The following is a 19,598-nucleotide window of genomic DNA, read 5'->3' on the forward strand; positions in this document are numbered from 1 at the left end:
TTCAAGTATAATGTAACATTCTATTGTGTAATTTATAATTTTTGTAACCTCTTTCCTATACTTCAGGCTAAAAGCCTAACATAATGTCTCAATGAGATAAACTTTGCTTTGTTTTAACCTTGTGGTGATAACTTCCAGTAAAGCTCTCCCTAAGAGTTCAAACAGATGACCAGAGCAGAGAGGCACAAAAAAAAAAAAAAGCAAAGGTGTTAAAGCAGCACATATGTGATGATAGCTAAAGGGCTGCCAAAAAGAAAAAAAAAAAAAAAAAGCTAGAAATAAGGCCAAGGAATTATGCAGCTGAGAAATCATGGTGAAATAGAAGACCTGCTCGAGAGGAATTACTTGCTGCTACTGATGCCACATCAGTACACTTGGTTATCTGTGAACATAATGAATGTTAAGGTAAAGCAATTGGAGCCATTGAGGAATATTCCTGAATAGACTATTTTCCACAGTGGCACGCTTGTTGCAGCTTGTTGCATCGGTTTCTGTTGGAATACTATCTTTGTGTTGTTTCTTATTGCACCTGATCTTCTAATGAGTGTGTAGTAGTGCTTTTCATATGTACATTAGTCAACACCCTTCCCATTAGCTTTTGTGAAGCCCTGAGGAGGTGCACTAATGGCAACTCAATAGAACCTGTTTTCTCAGAGAAAGTAAGTGACAAAAAGTTACTGCAAAACAGGAGCAGTGGGGAGAAAGAAGTATAGGCTTCTTGCTATCAGAGATGTTTTTTTTGACCCTTAGACAGAAGGTCTTTCCAGTGACTTTTGACTTCAGATAATACAAGTTTCTTGCTGTATTGCTTCATGGGAGTTTTAGGATATTGTTTTGTAAAACTGGCTTGTCTTCTTGAAGGACATAATTTCAAAAAATGTTTCATAGGCACCACTGGTTCTGTTTCTACAAGGCCTGGCTATTCTTTTTCTTTAAAGTAAGTCTTTGGGGGAGAATTATTGTAGTTCACAAATACTGTGCACAGTTAAAAACAATATTAAAAAGACTATTGGGTGTCATAATCGTAATATGGTACATCTTAATGATAGATCCTTTTTTTATTAACTTCTCATGTGTAATTGTGCAAGTTTGTATCTTCTGCTGACTCTGTTTAACTACACTTTACATTTATAATGTTTCATTATCTAATGGTAGTTCTTGGAGAACTTAGTGTTTTCATCATAGTAAGGTTCCAAGGAGATAATATTAAAGAAGAAAGTTGAAGGTTTCTTTATTTTGCAAGACTGAACTGATGTAAAAGCAAAGGGAGAAAAGAATACTGGATTTTCAGGACCTTCAGAACTCATAAACATTGTTGAACTCCCCCTAAGTAGCACATGGTCAGCATTACAAAACCAGGCTATTGTAATGAATTAATTGAATACTTGTAATTTCTCTGTAATCATAACTTTCTGTATTCTTTCTTTCTGTAATAAAATGGTATATTTCTTTTTTGGTAACAAACCTCCTTTTTCCAGTAAAACATATGACTCTGTTTGCCAGGAAATCCCAACCTAAAGACAGACAAGAGAATATACAATCTTTTCTTAAGGTAACTGGATTACCTAACAAATAAATAGCCCTTCCAGTAACTCAAGAAAAAACTCTGAGATAAAGTAATCCTTCTTCCAGGAATGAAACAGAATAAACTTTCCTGGTAAAATCCTCATCCCAATACACATCTTATGTCTGATTTTGACGCAGGGACAAGATAAGATCCACAGTGAAGCTTCAGCCCCAGCAGCTACTGAAACTCATGCATGCACTCTCTGGACCTCAGGATTGCAAAATACAAAGCCAAAATGGTACAAAAGGAGGAGAAATTAACATTTCGGGGTTGCTTTTGCCACAGAGCATACAGCCCGGTCCACCAATCTTTCTTGCTTGTTTTTATTGCTTTTATAATAAACTATTTCTTCATTGCATCTTTGCAGTCCGGCTTTTATTAGTAATCTATAAAAGCTATCACATCTCATCTATACAAAGTAAGCATAGCATACTGGCTGTTTATGTTAAGAAGAAAGAAAAAGGAAGTTTTAGTTGTAATGAAACCATCTTTCTTTGACTACAGCATCCCCAGTTTTCTAGTGGAGGGGGTAGGGGGAAAGGCAATTGTTCAGCACATTTCACTTGAGGGATAACTTTTTGCACCAACCCTTTCTCTTGAATAATTCAGATCTATGTGTATTTCTGTGTGTATTTTGTTTCATAAAGAGCTAGTTAAATTCGAGGGGGGGGGGGAGCTAAGTTAAATGTAAAAGTGAAAAAGCAGTTCCTAAAGGATGTCTGGTTTTGTCTGAGAGTATTTTAAACCAGAACCTTTGAACTAAATATGTACATATTATGAGCATTTACTTAGTTTATATTTTACCTCCTGTTATTAATTTAACTGGGTAACTTGAATTGCAAAAAGGATGGTTTTAAGTCTTTTGGGGGCATTCTAGAGTCCTAGTCATATTTAAATTTGATTACTTGCTATGTCATTTTTGAAATGAAGCCTTTGCCTGCACTGTTTCTTTACCTTAATGCTTAATCCTTTTTTTTCTGTAGGATTGTGGAGAAAGGTTACTACAGTGAACGAGATGCTGCTGATGCTGTTAAACAAATCCTGGAGGCTGTTGCTGTGAGTATTGTCATCATAGGCTCAGCACCTGATCTTTCACCTTTAGTGTGAAAGAGGCAGAGTTTACTGGAGACAATCTATACAAGTTCCCTCCTATAATTAATTGTGTATTGAATTTTTTCAAGGTAGTGGCACTTTGAAGGGCAAGAAGTGACTTTGAATGGTAACACTTTTAATGCTCTAAGTCATCTGTTACGATGAAGTGTGTGCTCTGTCCAGTCTCTGCTGTGGAATTCAGCACTGTTCTAGCCCCCAAAGTAATTTGAAGTCACTGACACTTGCATGGCCTTTCACTCATTTTGTTTTGATGAGTATGTCACAGTAATTTATTTGGAACCTTAAACAAAAGAGAATGCATTACTTTTCATCCTAACTTAAAAGGATAATAGATTAGCTGAATCTGTTAGCTGGTGTGAAGAGTCACAAAAATTTAAGTCAGAGACTCCTGCACAATATTACCATGAAAATAGTTATGTTTCATTTGCAGTTGTTTGCCTTAAGGTGACCTGTCACAAGTTTTGCCACTATGGAGAAGCACTTATACAAAAAAAGGCTCTGTGGAAGCAAGTGGCCACAGCACCAAGCCTGCCACAGTTCAAGACATGTTTGGGCAATGCTCTCAGGCACATGGTGTGATTCCAGGGGCTGCCCTGAGTAGTGCTGGGAGCTGGACTTTGATGATCCTTGTGGGTCCCTTCCAACTCAGGATGTTCTATGATTCTATGATGCAAAGTGTGGACTACTGTGAAAAATGCATAGTGTAGATTGGAACATATCTAATAAAAAGCAACTCTTTTTGCTCTTCATATTGCATATACATGTTCAGAATGAAAGTAATACTGAGAGAGAGCAGAATAAAAATTGGTACCAGTAGTTTATGCAGTTTCTAATACACCTTCTTCCTCTATATTTTTTTTGATTTTCATGCAATTTTTGTGCAACTATTTCACAACTTGTCACTTTCAGAAAGGTATAAAGATTCTTGAGGCAAGAAGATGAAGGCTTCTAGTGTCTACATAAAATGTTTCTGTACATTATCTGTTCTACTTTAGTCACTTGTAGCTCTTCCATCTAATTTCACACCAAACATTCTCCAAAGCAGCAATCATATGCTGGGAAAGTACTTAGGAAATTAATTTGTCAAATATCTAGTCTGTATACTAGCACTAATCACTTACAGTACAGAAGAGAAGGAACATGTTGGACAAGGAAAAAGTATTCCTGTTGGGATACTCGAAGGCTTTCAGACAAGTAACAATATAGAGGCAATTTTACTTTGTGAAACTAAGATGTTTTCAAGGCCTCAGGAGAGATAGATACTAAAGATTTTGTCTTCTGCTGTGCCTGACAGTCTGACTTCAGTCAGCAGGTGATATTTTGGATTTTATCCAGTGGCTCTGGTTGGCTGTCAGCAGCAGATGAAGATGCTTTGGAGTGAAGCAGCCAGGTAGCAAAAAGACTTCAGTGATCTTGGAGTCAGAGGTGTGTAAGTAGTGCAGATGGAACTTGCCTGACTTTTGGCGTGTTTCCAGACTGTCAGCCTTTCTAAATAAAGCACAGCTGTTGATCACATGGGGAAAAGAGAGGTTAGCCTGGAGGGCTCATTTGAAAGATCTGTACAGATCATCCGAGGAGATAGTGCCAGAGGAGCTGTTCAGAGAATGGGCTGGTGGTCATGACTGACCTCTATGGAAGGTGTCTAGAGATGAGGAGATTATTGGTTACGTCAATAACTCAGTTAATCAGAAGGAACATGCCAATTTGGGCATATTTACCTGGGATGGTAACAAAATACCTCAATGTAAAAAGCTGCTATAAGTCATGGTTTGGTATTATTTGTAAGCCTGTTCACACCAAATAAATGTGATAAATAATGGCCAGTCTTCGCGAGCAAAGATCCGGGGAAGGTCTTTACACCTTCCAGCCTGCGCGTTCGATTTTTTTTTTAGCTGAGACACAGTGTGCGCAGAACTGAGCCCACCCTTTAATCCTAAAGTTCATCTGCGGGAGCCAAGTGAGCTTGGACGGTGGCAGTGAGGTCCTCAGGACGTAGATGGATTGCTAACGAGCTCCATCTGCCTGGGAGTGTCCCTGACCGGGAATCGAACCCGGGCCTCGGCGGTGACAGCGCCGCGCCCTTAACCACTAGACCACCAGGGGCTCCCTAAAATGTGAGAACTGGTGTTTAATATACTAACTACGCATACTGCAAGACCATGCTACTTTCTGAATGATCTGATGTTTACTGAGTCCCTCTTATCCAAAGAAATTTAAATTATGTATTTTAGTTCACAGCATAATGCATTTGTATAAGCTTTAAAAATTGGTTGAGGTTATTATTTTATGACCAACTTTTTTTTTCAGTTGAAGTGCCCCAGTTAAGATAGTTCTACATTATTTAACATTCCTTTCCAAAAAGAAAGCAAGATGATGATCAAGTTTTGCTGAAAGATATTTCAGAAGGTGTTTCAGCTCTTCATTTTAAAAGCCAGAAACTAGATGAAAATCTTCAGTTTCTATGAGTTGTAATAGCTTGGCTGAAATCAATGGAACAGTGATGTGTGAAAACTAAAAAGCTGACCTTTATATGTATGCAATAATTTGGATTTCCGTGGATCCTTGTACTGGATCCCTAGTTAGGATGAACTATATCCACTTCTGCGCTTATGGCTGAAACTGAACATCTAAGACAAAGCTGGAGAGCTGTGGAAGTGGTAATTCCCAGCTTGGGATCTTTGCAGACCAACTGAAGTACTGTGATAGGTTAGGGCAGTAAACTTGACAGAATGGTGTTTGTGAGCAGAATAGGATTATTGTTAGAAACTGGAAAATGTTGCTACAGCAGAATAATATATCCAAAATAAATAATTCTGAAAACCAAATTTGGGTTTATTGGTACAATTTACACAATTGATAATGCCAACAAACATCTTCATGGCACCACCATAGGCATTTTGACATATGCAATTTTTATAAAATGCTCCTAGAAAAAACAGCATTCAATCTTCCTTTTGCTGAGCCCTCTTGGACTAATTGTTTTATCAATCCCTTTTCAGGGGCTGTTACTCTAGTTATGGATCTGTCCTCTCAGTGGATCACTGACATGAGGAAGTGTAACATCTTTATACAGCAAAGGTCTTTTGAGACAAGTCTAAAGGATTTAATCAAAAGTGTAGAGTGAGATTTTAAAAGCACATAAGCATTTTTTTTTCAATTCCTTTTGAAATTGTTAAACCTAATGGACTAACATTCTTAAAAAGAAAATCCATAAAGCTTCCAGGTCTGTGTGTTTTTTGTGATAGCTGGGTACCTGTAAGCCTGCCTCTAATGGGCTTATCAAGAATTAATCAAGCAGAGTAGAATACAGAAAATTAATCCTAATCTTCATGTCACAAACCATCATAAATATATCCAACATCTGTGCTCCCAAGATCAGAAAAAATAACAAACCCAGTACTGTCTTGTAGACCTCTGCATTCATTTAATCCTTTTTAGTAATTTTTCTTTCTGCTGCATACAGCTGATTTGGTGTTCCCAGCCCATGGGGGAACAAATTATCTTTTTTTTCTTCTCTCTCTTCTGCACTTTTGCCTTTTCCATTATTCTTCCACTGTTCTTCAAGCTGGGAGATAGCTTCATTCGTAAGATGAAAGGTTTGTGCAAAACTAGGTCAAACCAGTGATCATCTTTATAGCTCTTTTGCTGTGCTATTCAGAACAGGTTTTGTTGCTACCTGACGTCTTAGAACAGGGTGAGTTTCATTCCTAAAAGAGGATGCATTTGAAGGCAGTCCATCTTAGCACATCATTTCTCTCCTCTCTGAGGGTGAGTTATGTACAGTGTGGTCTTGCATGCTTATCCTGGTAGCAGGGGTTTTTTTGTTGGTTTGGTTTGGTTTGGTTTTGTAATAAGGAATTTCTGCATGCAGATGTCCTGAGCCATTTTTGTAGAATGAGCAATTGATGTTGTGACATTCAGATAATCCTTGAAACGTGGCTCTCAAAAAGTCTACTGCACACTTCTTGAAAAGATATCTATTTTTCGATGGGTCAAACTTAAGAAAATTACTCTGATTTTTAAGTGTAGTTTCAACTTTTTCACTAAATATAAGCCCTGTTTCTTCTTGCCTATTCTGCATTAGTGTCAAAGTCATAGCTTTCTGCTTGAGGGTTAAATTACTCTTTTCATTTTATTTAAATTTTAATTTTAAAATTAGGGTAATTACTAACATATCTACCATATGTAGTTTTGAACTCATCAGAACAGTCTCTAAGTTAATTTCCAATCATATTTTACAATGGTTTGTTTTCTTATGACTGGCCATTATCTTGTCTAGATAGGAACATTTTTTGAAGTTATATGTGGGATCCCCTCTGTTTCTACTACCTTATTTAAATGTTCTACCATTTCAATCTTCACTGTATGGCTGCACTTCTGTTCCCTTCCTTGTCATCTCAAATTCACAGGGAGCACACTGAATTCTCAGCTGTGGTTTCAGAGCCTAGGGGCAGTTAAGCAACTTGCAGGTTTGAGAGAGAAAACCTAGATTAAAGGTTTCTATTCATTTCTGTGAGTTTTGATCTGTCTGATAATGAGCTGTATATTGTAGGTAAGAACCTACTGTGAATGTGCAGCTTGCATGTATATTTTACAATTCCTGAGGCACTGGTGTGTCTGACAATTAGAGCTTAGGCCAAATGAGATAGGAAGACTTCTAAAGACAGGCTGAGACACAAGAGAATTAATTTAGGTATTTGGTGGTTTTGGTATTCAGAGAAAAGTGTACAATGTATACAGATTATGAAGAGGTTTCATATTTTCTATACAGCCATTGAATTAGTGCTTGATGGAGATAGAGGTGACCAATGGATTTAGGTGAACTTAATCACAGTGTGTCACAGATTCTGACATTTTAAACAAGGTAAATGTTATGTTACTAATGTATACTTAGCAAGGCACACTGTTAAGAATAAGTAGGCAAATTGAAAAGAAATCTGGAGCTCAGTTCTGTAGAAAATGAAGAGAACAGCAAGGATGCCTAGGTATAACAGCATAGGATAAAGACTGTTTAAAATTCAGCGTGGTTTTTGGTTGTTGAGGAACAATGCTTGATACTGTAAGAAAAGAAGGAATTTGCTGCTCCAGCTGCAATTCTATGCTAAGGATTATGATGTTGTATTGTATTCGCTGACAGCATGGGAATACACTTTTGCCATTCATTTTCTGACACACTTATAAGAACAAGAGGAAAAGCATAGAGATTTTTGATTTCAAAGTTCAGATTTCATCTGTGCTCTGGTATACTCTTTTATTTGGCAAATTTGCATGGCAACATTTTGGAGTAAGAGGCAGTTGAACACTGAGTTCAAAAGAGACACAGCAGCTCTCTGCAGTTAAAGCACCATTTGAAATGTAATTGGGGCAATTAATTTTGAGGACACTTACTTCTTCTCTTCCTTAGAAGAAAGGTTGCCAATATGCAGGAGAAATTATGTATTGCTTTTATGGCAATCCATGTGGAGAAAAACATAGCATAGAAAACCCAGACATTGAACCAGTTTGCTTTCTTGGTGTTAATTCTTCAGCTATCTCCCACCACTGAGGTAGTGTGGAGCACTGTTAAACCTGCCTGGGAGGTAAAGATTACTCACAGAAACTGAATCTTCTTGGAAATTTGGTGTGGATACCTGTGTCCCTGAGCTGGGAGTTTTTCGGAGCAACTCGAAACATTCAAAAGCTGTCTTGGTCATTCTGAATTTTGTAATAAAGCAGCTCTTGGGGTGTTTGGTGCCCTTAATAGGTGGATGAAACACAAAGTCCTTAGTATACCTTTTCCTTACAAGGTTATCATTTAAAATATCCTGGAAAAATTACTCTGTAGATATATTATATTGCCTGCCATAGACCTCCCTATATTTTTGTTGTTGGGTTTTGTTTGTTTTATACTTTTCCATATAATGTGTTGGGCAGTTCTGCACTTCAGTCATTTCAAATGAGTTGCAGTTGGAGGACATGCAAAATGTGATTATTACATTACATATTTATGTGATTATTATTACAGCCTCTTGACTGAGGCTGTAATGGACACCCTGTCTCCCGACCAGTTTTTTATCTTCATCGTTTTCAGCTAGTTTCCTCTCAGAAAACTCCTGATAGCATAACTTTACCCAACAGCAGTCTTTAGTCTCCAGTGTTCTTCTGTCACGAAACCTTGATCAGTGTGCTCCCTCGCTGTCTACCTAGTTACCTAAAACTGTAATCTTCAAAGCTAAACCAGAGGAATAAGTATGAAACTACATGTTTCTTATCAGAGCAGCTGTTAGTGCTAGCTGCTGGTGTTTCAGATAATCCTCCTATTGTCAAGAGAACGACTGGAAGATAAATTTTGATCTTCCCTAGACCACATGAAAAGGAGAAGAACCTCTTCCAAGTGCAACCATCTTCTTCTGGTATCGTGTCACCTTGAAGAGTAAGACACAACCAAGCCAAAACAAAACACCCTTTCTACCCTTTTTGACTGGGCAATAAATTGACTTAGTTTGTTGATAAGGATAAAGAGGAAACTCTACTCTTCTGTGTGACCAGCCACATACTCAGTCTGACTTGCAGAGATGCCTTTCTGCAGCTCTGGTGTTGACACTGCCAAGTGCTCTCCTTTCAAGAAGCAATAGTAATTTCATAGCACTGTTGGTTCCTGTACTGTCCTGTTCCTGATAAACACAAGGGGAAAGGCTTTTTCAAATTGCATTAATTGTAATAATTAAGTTAGATACCAAATGTTTTGAAGCTATTTAGATCAAAAGTTGAAGATCTACCACCTGAGTATTAATGCAGTGGTGTTTGTGCACTCACTTGTCAGATTTCATTACTTCCTCTAGTATCTTCAGCTATGATCACTCCTAGCAGCATAGCTAAGCAACTAGGTTTCTGTGAAATACTGTCTTTGCTTACAAATTGCTATCATGTTAAGGACAACTGCATGGCTTATGGTAGTAGGCCTTGCATAAGTTGTGCATATGAAGCTCTGTATGGTTCAGAAATCAGGTACGTTATTTCATCCATTTCCAGGTAAAGGTCTGTCTGGAATTAAGCTTAAGGGAATAAGATATTTGCATATGTACCTGATATGCAAGCATGTTGCTCATAAATCTGAGAACTTTAAAATAACACTGAGAACATCTGGGGTTTTTTATACAAATAAATTTACTAAAATAGATGCAAAGCTCTAATTAAAAACTGGTCTCAGTTGTTGGAGTTAGCCAGGAGAAGGAAGAGGATTTTAGAAGATGGAAAGAGACAACTTCTGTTGATATAGGCCAGACGGCGTAAAGAAAAACAAACTGTCTCTGTTAGATTGTAAGTTCTCTCACAGGGGAGAGCAGGTTTCTTCTGATTGGCCAACGTCCAGTTGGAGACAGCCTTTCCAATCAGGTGCTTAATAGTTATCTGAAGATTCATGTATCCCCCTCTCTATGTATGTCAGTCCCAAATCCTAACCAATGCCTTGCCCAAGTCTATGCATACCTTTCCCCTTTTTCCAGAATCTTCCTTATCTGCCTATAAAAACCTTCCATTTTGTAAAATAAATTAGATCAGCTCATAGCACCCAAAGCTGCTGTCTCTGTGCTAATTGTTTCCTGAGCTCGGCCAATACCTAACATCTGGATGAGACAAAATACAATTCTACCAGGTACTCGAATAAGAACTGCAGCTCAGCTGAAGGACCCCACTGGTCTGACTGATGACACCTACACCCAAACCGTGACACTCTGTCATCTGTTAAAGCATTGAAATTATTACTATTATCTGAAATTTTTTTTTGCTTTACTGAAAGATATTTTGTTTTCTGAAAGAAATAAGAATATATTCTGATATGTATGCCTCCGTATTGTCAATTTTATCTGCTTTTATTAAACTCATTTTTGTGGATGAGGTAAAATTATATATACTTAATATATTCAACATGACAGTATGCATAATAATTACTAACTACATATACAATAGCTGTATTTCATGAGTTATAAAGAAATGCCTGGCCTGAAGATGGATATGTAAGTGAAATGACTTTCAAAAAGCCTCAAAGCAACATGTCTGTGATACATAAAATAACATAAGGAATGTCATAGCAGATACATTGCTCCTACCGACTGATTTAACAAAGTTTGGATAACTAACAGGTATTCCAAACTCCTTGCGAAGTCTTGTTCTGAAGGAAGTTAAGAGACAGTGACTGAAAGGGATACTATAATAGGGACAGATTATTGCAGAGTTTTCCAGTATGCATGAATTCACAGTTAGGGAAGAGAACACATACAATTGTATTTTACTATTTATAAAAATTTATGCTCTTAAAATTATAATTATTTTTGTGTAGGCAAATCACAGTATGACGAAAAATAGGGAGATGAGTCTCCATAATGACAGACATATACCATCTGCTGTGATCTTGCTTGTAGCCTCTTGAAAGAGTATAAATAACCACTCTAATATAGGTTGTATTGGACTGTAGAATAAAGAGGTTCTAATAATATTTCTAAAAAGGACCTCCATAATAAATCATGCCTCATACGTACAATAAACTCCATATATGAAGGCAGAGTGTCAGACAGAGAGGAGGAATGAAATGAGGTGAGAGTTTTTTGTTTGCTTGCATTGTACCTTCTTATTATAACAGTCAGTGAAGGTAGGAAGGACTGATTGATATCAAGATGTGTTTTGCAGGTGAATTTTGTGCATTCTTCCCTGAACTGGAAGTATTGCCATGGACATGACATACAACTTATTGACTTGTAGGAAAAAATAACAATATCCATCCTTAGACATCGTTGTTGGTTTGTTGGGTTTGTTTGTTTGGGTTTTTTTTATTAAAAAAAAACAATAGCCATTTGATGTAGTCCACTCACAAGATATTTATTTCTTCAAAATTTGTTTGTGAGGCCTGAAGGTGAATCCTCTGGGAGGTGGGTGGTTTAACACATCATGTACGAAGATGACCCTGTGGGAAATTGTCTTGGCCTTCTATTTGATGACAACATTTTAACAAGGGTTTCATGATTGCCCTGGGAGACCTTTCTATCACATTGCTGTCAAGAACAAATAAGTAAGTAAACTGTTGTGTAAGAAACCTAGAGAAGTGCTACCACTGCCTGGGAGAGAAATACGCTTCAAATATGCTGTTTCTGAAGCCGTATTCAGTAATTGTTTCATACCTGGGATAATCTGAAAGAGTAGCTTCACAATTTTGCTAGTTTGATTGTTTTTCTTGGGTTTTTTGTAAAGAGATCTTAAACTAGTTTTTCCTGTTATCGCTGTGCTTAGTTTGTTGGTAGGGAAACAGAATAAGACTTATTATCACACTAACCTGATTTATCAGTAGCTTGATTCAGAATTATTTTGCCAAAAACATTTTTTGAGTTCTGTTTTAGCTAAGTACAAAACTCCTTTTGCAACACGTGTATTGAAGAAGAGTTACAGTCAAGAGAATTCAGCAATGCTGCCATCAGCAGTGAGGAAATGAGGGTATTGTATTTGGTATTATCTCTATTAGAGGAAATGGAGAAAGCGCTAATGATAATGCTGCAAATTTACTGTATTACAGTTAATGTCCAGTGCAGCAAAAAGTCAGGGTTGTGTTTGCCTAGTTGTTACTGTTCTAAATTATGTTTTCATCTAGTAAGCTGTCTTTCTCTCATTTTGGAAACAAACAACTAAAGTATTAATTTGGGGAAATATTTGGAAATAGCAATGAAAGTGATCAATTAGCACTTGTTTCAACTCTTAGGACACCACAAATAAAAGCCAGATGCTGCTGTGTTTGAGCCAGTACCTGATTCTTCTTCCAAGACACTGACATTTACAGGGAAGTTGTTGTCTAAGAACTGATTGAGGACTCAAGGATTCAACCACTTCCCAGTTCACCTTGGGGAGATTGTCGCGGTCAAGGCAGGAGGCGACATATGTTTCAGGATACCAGCTTTTTTTATTGCAACAGTACAGCTACCTTTATAGAGTTCTGGGTGACACATGTACACACAGCATTGGTTTACCACTATCATAACAACTTATAATTGGACACACAGCCACATGTCTTAACACAATAGGTTAGCATTCCTAACAGGAAACCCACTCTGTTTTACAGTCCCCACCGTCCGTGGTTAACCCTCTACCAGGTGTAAGAAGTTCCGTCTTCAGTATCTCAGCTAACTGAGAGCCCAGAACCAGCTGGGCTCCACCACAGGAGATGGGCAATTTTCTTGCACCTTCATTTGTAATATGGATTGTTGAAAATATGGTGTGAGTAGAGTGCTGGCCCAGTCCAAAGCCTGGGTCTATTAGCGTTATTCACTGATCCTCGGGTTGTTGTTGGTGATGGCCTAGACATCCCCTTCAGAGGGGGAATAACCTAGCACAGGCCCAACACTGGATGTGAGCCTGAGTCTTGGCTTTAGACAGACACACATCTTACTTCTGTGTGTTACCTTGCACACTATTAACAATTAATAAAGAACAAGTAAAGCAAATAGACTACATTTATCTCAGACTTTAAAGTGCTAATATTTCTTCTTTTCTTTTTTTCTTTTTTTTTTTTTTTAATGTATTGTGCATGTATTGTGCAAATTATCACGTAGGAACATAGCATCATAGTATCTGTTCCTCTGGGACAATACTGTACAGTCTGGATTTCTAAAATATACAGAGGAACCCTGGCAAGGCCTGCAGACTTTTGAGCTGGAGAAACTCTAAAGAATCCTAAGAGCCTCACATACTCTGTAGAAACAGTAAAAAACTAGCAACTGGATGCCACAGAAAGGGTCAAGAGAAATAAATGAAGACTGAGGAGGTTTAGCCTCAGAAATTGCGCTAGAGGAAGTACCAAAGTGGAAAATCATGAATAGAGAGAGGAGAAATGCGAACTGGTACTTCAGGACTGTTGCCAGTAACTACTGCCCTTCATGCAGACTGTGCATCCTTGATAAAGTGATAGTTGTGAGGACAGATATTACATTGTTTCTCTGAGGACTTAAAGGTATTGTGATGGTTTGGACCTGGTTCCCTGCCAAATGCCTGAACCCACGGTAGCAGCCCCTGTTTCTCCCTCCCTTCTTCCCAAGGCAAAGGAAAAAAACCTATGCAAATTGAAGAACCCAAAATCAAGCTAGTTATATATAAAAAAATATATATTTTATGTATATTACAGTTATATACAGTTAAGATGGTATGTACACAGCAAAAGGGAATCCAAACACCCCCTGAAGGGATAGGGAAAGGGGAAAAAGGGACAAAAGGGGACAAAAAGGGACACCGAAATGATATATGTAATCAAACCCAAGAACTAGCAAAATAACTAGTAAAACAAATCTCACCACGTCCCTTAGAAAAGCAGGTCTGGCACACATGGCCAGCACTCTGCTATCCTCCACGTGTCAGGCCAGCGGTCACTGCAGGCCTCAGCCTTAGATAAGCGAGACCAACGCAGGGACCCACTGTTCCCGAACCTCTCCGGAGGAGAAGAGAAAAGAGTGAAGGCCTCTCCTCCCTTCTTATTTATACCCCAATTTACTTAAAAATCTTATGGAATACTGGAAACACTGCCTCTTCCTTGGTTACAAACTGGTCACCAAGGAAGGCCTAGATTAAAACTACCCCAGGCGTCTACTTTAATGTTACATGAAATTCCTCCAAACCTTTCAGAGGTTTGAGAAAACATATAGAGGTTTAATAACTTCTAGAGTGTGACATGTAGTGAGAAGGACCTGAATAAATCTGTGTACAAAAAGCCTCCCTCCCCCTCCACCCTCGCTGTGCAGACACCAGGCAGAGGACAGGAGCAGTTCTGGTCCCTGCAGTATGCTACTAGGTAGAAAATTTCTTACCCAAGGAACTGTCACAAAATAGAGGCAATTTTGCAGAAGCCACTGCTGCTTTATCCTCCAAAAGATTGGCTGAAGCCTAAGGAGACTCCTTAGGCTCAGCTGTCCCTATGCACAGGGTTGTTTTTTTTCTGTCTCCTAAACTTGCCATGCCTGTAGACCTAGGCTAGGTCAGGCTTGTCTTCCTGTGTCTTGCTGTTCCTGACTCAGTGATGATGGTAAGGAATAAAGAGATATGCATTATTCAGGAGTAAATTATACAGGAACCTGTGAAACTAAAGATATATGCCAAAAAAATGCTCAGAAGTACTATCATAGCCTTATGCAGTTTTTCATCTCCAATTTCATAGTAATATATGGAGTAGATAGCAGGCTCTCAGCAAAATGGCTGATTGCAAAATTGCATTTTTTCATTAGGCAGTAGGAAAACTTACCAGAACCACCAAGCCTGTGATTTGAAGAAATGCTAAGAGCATTTATTCCATCTTTGGGGGAGATTCCTGGCATGCCAAGGAGGTGGCATGAACAAAGATTGACTGACATTGATCACACTTGAACAAGCTATGTAATAATTTTTCATTCATTGTTTCAGTTCAGTGGTTCCATTTCTGTGGCCCTGATAGCATGAGTGAATCAAGATTCCTTACTTAATCCCTCAAGATCCTTACTGATCCTCTGAATTGCCAGCAGCTGTGCGTGCTTTTAAACCCGTAATGAATCTGGCTTTGTCCTTTTTCATTTACTCTTTCCTGAAGCTTTTTGTCTCTGAGTGACTGTTTTACATGATGTTGTCATACTAATTTGCTGATATATGCAGGTTGCTCTCTGAAGCCTTTCTGAAACCTCTGCTTTTATTGTTCCTCAGTAACTATTAACAAAACCAGAGAGTGTCTTGACTTTAAATTGCACACACTCCTTTTCAGTTCAGCTTTTCACAGACTTGTGTCTGAAGATCCAGACTCTAGCAGAGGTGAATATTGAAGCTGATGTTTTCAGGAATCAATGCCACTAAACACTTATCACTTCATTAGATGTGAGTGCATGATGATGCAAACTACTTCGTGAGCTAGAAATAATGAGATCAGATATATGTAAGAATCAGGGTGTCTCCTTGGCTCAGATGGTGAGTGATCAGGTTTTCTTGTTTCACTGGAGAATAGATCCTCCAGGTTTATTAGATGGTGCCTGAATGTAGGGCATAGTCAATGGTTGTTCTGTTTCTGGGCATTGAGAAATTTGATTGTTGGATGAACAGTGTTGGTTGTGAGGATTTTGGTGTATTTTCTGACAAAAGTCAGAAAATGTACGATAGTAATGATGGGCAGTAGCTGGGTTGTAAATGGTGTATCTCACTATAGAAATGTGCTTTTCCAGATACCCTGATCAGCTGAGTCTATCTGATAAGCTGCAATAGTAGAAATTCAGTATGCTGTCAGTCAGGGAGTAAACATACTCATCTTTTATTTCCTTGGTTTTAAAATTACTTAGTTTTACTGTTGTGGTTTCCTGTCTATCAAATATTATCATACTTTGTAACTACTGTCATACTTCAAGGTAATAAAATGTGATGATTCTGAATTTTATTTGTGCAAAATTTAGCAACTGTAGAGCTAGTTTGAGACAAAGTACTCTTAACAAATAAGAGCTCATCTCATTAATTTGAAGGATTTATCTAATTTTCTGTGCAAACATAACTCCTCACAGTAATTTTAAATGTGTGGTTGTCTAGAAGGGCAAACCAGTAAAAAAAAAATTCACAAATAAAATTGAAAACTTCAGTCTCTAGCAAGCTTTGAATTCTCTAATTATATAAGGAGAAGAAAAATCTGGTAACATGGAGAAACTAGCTCAAAGATAAAATTTGATACATTTTGCCTTTAAATACCCGTGTTACACTGAAACTTGCAGCAAGGATAAGCTTCAGTACATAATTTTTGAATATAAAACAACAATTTCCAGTCCCTAATGTTTTTGCAATTGTTTCCATGTAAGACTGTAACTGTCCTGTGCTGAGTTTTCAAAAGTGTTATAGGTGGAGGTGTTCGAGCTGCCACTTTCCTAAGCTAAATTTCAAAGCAAGGGTTTGCAAAAGATACCCTGTTTAGACAGATACAGACCTGTTTCCATTTCAAACTTGCTGCCTTATCTCCGTTTCTGCTAATGCTGTGGAGGAAGGAGCAGGTTGAAGCAGTTTATGTGTCTGAGCAGATCTTTGAGTGTGTGCTTCAGGAACATGCAAAAGATCTTCATAGTTTTGTTTTAGTGTTATGAAGAAATGTGTAAACAACATGATAAGAGTACTTTCCAAACTATCAGATAAAGTGAGCATAAGAGTAATGTAGATGGACTAACACCACTGCAAGAGCACTTTTTGAGAAATAGGTATTTAAATAGCCAGTAAAGCATGTCTCTTTTGCAGGTGTTTCAAGATCTGTTGCAGGTAACTCAGTAATTCAAATTAAGGACCACATGTTGCAGCTGTTTTATGGTGCACAAGTCAAGTATGACAGTGCTCTAAGCTTGTTCTGTGGCTCACATCACACATCAGACTTTGGAGGTGACAGCAATGTGGCATTGGCAGGGTGGTCTCTGCTCCTGTGTCCCCAACAACACATGGATGTGTAAGAAAACCCCCCTGGGCTGCACAGCTCCCCATGCTCCAGCCTGCTGCCAGCTTCCCCACAAAACAAACACCAGGGCCAGCTGGTTTTAGAAAGGTTTAGATCTGTAACTCAGATAACTCCATCTTCCCCAGAACACCTTTAATATATGAAAGCAAATGTTCATGAAATGCTGCCACCCTTCGGGTTTGATCTACTTGATATGATGATACACAGAATGGGCATATGGCTCTTTGGAAGTAAATTATTCATCTTTTACTATATTACCTTTTACTTACTGTTCTTCCTGCTCTTTATCTTCCATGACCTCTTCTTTTTATTGCTTCTTAGAATTCTTTTTTCCAGACGAAATACCGACCAAAATATCTAAATAATGAAAAATTATGGACCAGTTCATCATCATCACTGTCTTTCTTTTTTCTGTTTCTCATTCTCCTGCTGTAGCAGGATGTTGTTTTGTTAACATTGCAGCCACCTACGTCCTAAGGACCTCACTGCCACTGTCCAAGCTCGCTTGGCCCTGGCAGATGAACCTTAGGATTAAAGGGTGGGCTCAGTTCCGCGCACACTGTGTCTCACCTAAAAAATCCAAATGTGCAGGCTGGAAGGTGTAAAGACCTTCCCCAGATCTTCGCTCGCGAAGACTGGCCATTATATAGCACTCATAGGGAGTCCTTATATTTTGTCAATATTCTGAGCTCCGAATTGCACACAGAGAAGGAGGTTATCTTCAGGACAGGGAGATAAAATCCTTCAGCGCTGTTCTTGGGCAAATCAGGGACCATGTGGACCTTCTCTGCCATTCCTCCTGTAATCCTGTCGAGTGACAGCTGCTCTCGTGCTTTTGGATTGATCAATAAATGCAAAAAACAATGAAGGATGGGAGGCCATAAATACTCTCCAGTTTTGAAATGTCTAGTCCCTTCCTTATAGAGTCCAGCACATGAGAAGAGAACTGGAAAGAAATGTGTCTGAAATGCTGGTATATCTAAGTCCTAAGTTCTAAGTCCCCCTCTGGGTGCAGTGGTTTCTTCTGAAACAAAATTTTAATGTAGCTTTATACATATTTTCCTTCCCTTCCAGTGCAGGCATAGGCTCTTAGAGTTATTTAAATTTGTAGTATGTCAAAGGAGATTTGAGAATAAGCTGTAACACCTGGCATAGTGTGGTTTCTTCAGCTACTAGTAATTTTGATTTCCTCTGAATTTTATATATAAATGTGTAAAATTTATTTGAAACGTAAAAGAGTTCCAGAAATATTCCAGCCAGATTTGTGCTTTTGAGAAGCTCTTAAGATACTCTTCTTTCTGTGATGTTTGGCAGTGTAGGCAATTTTACTTAACATTTCATAATAATTAGGTTCAGGAACTGCTGTTTCTATAATGGTACAGACATATGGGACATTATAGTCAGAATGAACAGCTTATTTTCCTTCTGTGGTCTCACTAAATAATTATTTACTAATGTAAAGTGACCAGAAAATGGCAAAGAACGTGTGGTGAGATAGCTCTGAAATTCTCTGTGCTTTTCTTCATATCTATCTCAGCATAATATCGTTTACATAATTTTCAACTTATGGGGAAGTTAACATTTCTCAAAATGAAAGATTTATGCCTTTGTTTACTGGCTTGTATGGTTTTTGTTCAGTGTCAGGAGGTTCTAACTCTAGTTGACTTCTAGCCCTGGTAATGTTTGGTTTGAATTAAGAGCTGGTATCCCTGTTGCTGTGGAATGGAGAGAAGCACCAGGAAGCCAAGTGTTAGAAGAACTGAAACTGCAGTCTCTGGCCTTGGTTATCAGCCACAATAAGAGGCTCTGGTTTTTCTACAGTAGAATCATGGAATGGCTTACATTGGAAGGGACTGTGAAGACCATTTAATTCCAACCCCCGTCCTCAGTACTGAGGATCATTTAGTTGTCAAGTTCGAATCGCAGAAGCTTTAAAGAGCCTGTTTCTTTAAAGAAGGTAGTAAATAATATAGATATGAAATGTACATCTCTACAAAAAGGGTGCGCACTCCTGGTGCCTTGTTGCCAAAAATGAGGTGTCAGCAAGCAGCTACCCTGTGATGCCCCAAAAGGCAGATAGAAACTGCTTAGAGACAGAGTTTTATGCCTTTAAACAGCAGGCATTTGTTGTTCAACGTCGGAGAACCCACTGGTTTGGGCCAGGCAAAAGAGTTCTGAAGTAGTCAGGCAAGAATAGGTAATTTATATAGTATCTGATTATGATTACATCATATTCACATACATATTCATATTATTGTATTATTAGATTACAATATTCATAGCAGGTGGAGTCAGGGGCAGGTTCTGAGATGTGGTCTTCATTTTGGGGAATAATTTTGGGGTACATCCTGTCTTACTCCATTGGAGAGTCTCAAATTTATTCCTCTTCATCGGTGAACTCTGGTGAACTCCTGAACTTTCCATTGTTTCATGTTCTATTCGCTGAAGCTTGAAGAAAGCCTTGGCTTCAGGCCT

The 19,598-nt window shown here is 38.3% G+C and overlaps 1 protein-coding gene across 2 annotated transcripts in view; it reads left to right on the forward strand.

The window, feature by feature from the left end:
- Nucleotides 1–19,598, forward strand: part of CAMK4 (calcium/calmodulin dependent protein kinase IV) — a 199,043-nt gene that overhangs the window by 136,911 nt on the left and 42,534 nt on the right. For both annotated transcript variants that reach the window (XM_050328440.1, XM_050328441.1), the window contains exon 5: nucleotides 2,551–2,623. In XM_050328440.1, coding sequence (XP_050184397.1) covers nucleotides 2,551–2,623 — 73 coding nt within the window. The remainder of the gene's footprint in view (nucleotides 1–2,550; nucleotides 2,624–19,598) is intronic.

This window comes from Myiozetetes cayanensis, unplaced genomic scaffold (genome assembly GCF_022539395.1).
Source record: "Myiozetetes cayanensis isolate MyiCay16 unplaced genomic scaffold, myiCay2020 scf4, whole genome shotgun sequence".
NCBI classification, from domain to species: domain Eukaryota; kingdom Metazoa; phylum Chordata; class Aves; order Passeriformes; family Tyrannidae; genus Myiozetetes; species Myiozetetes cayanensis.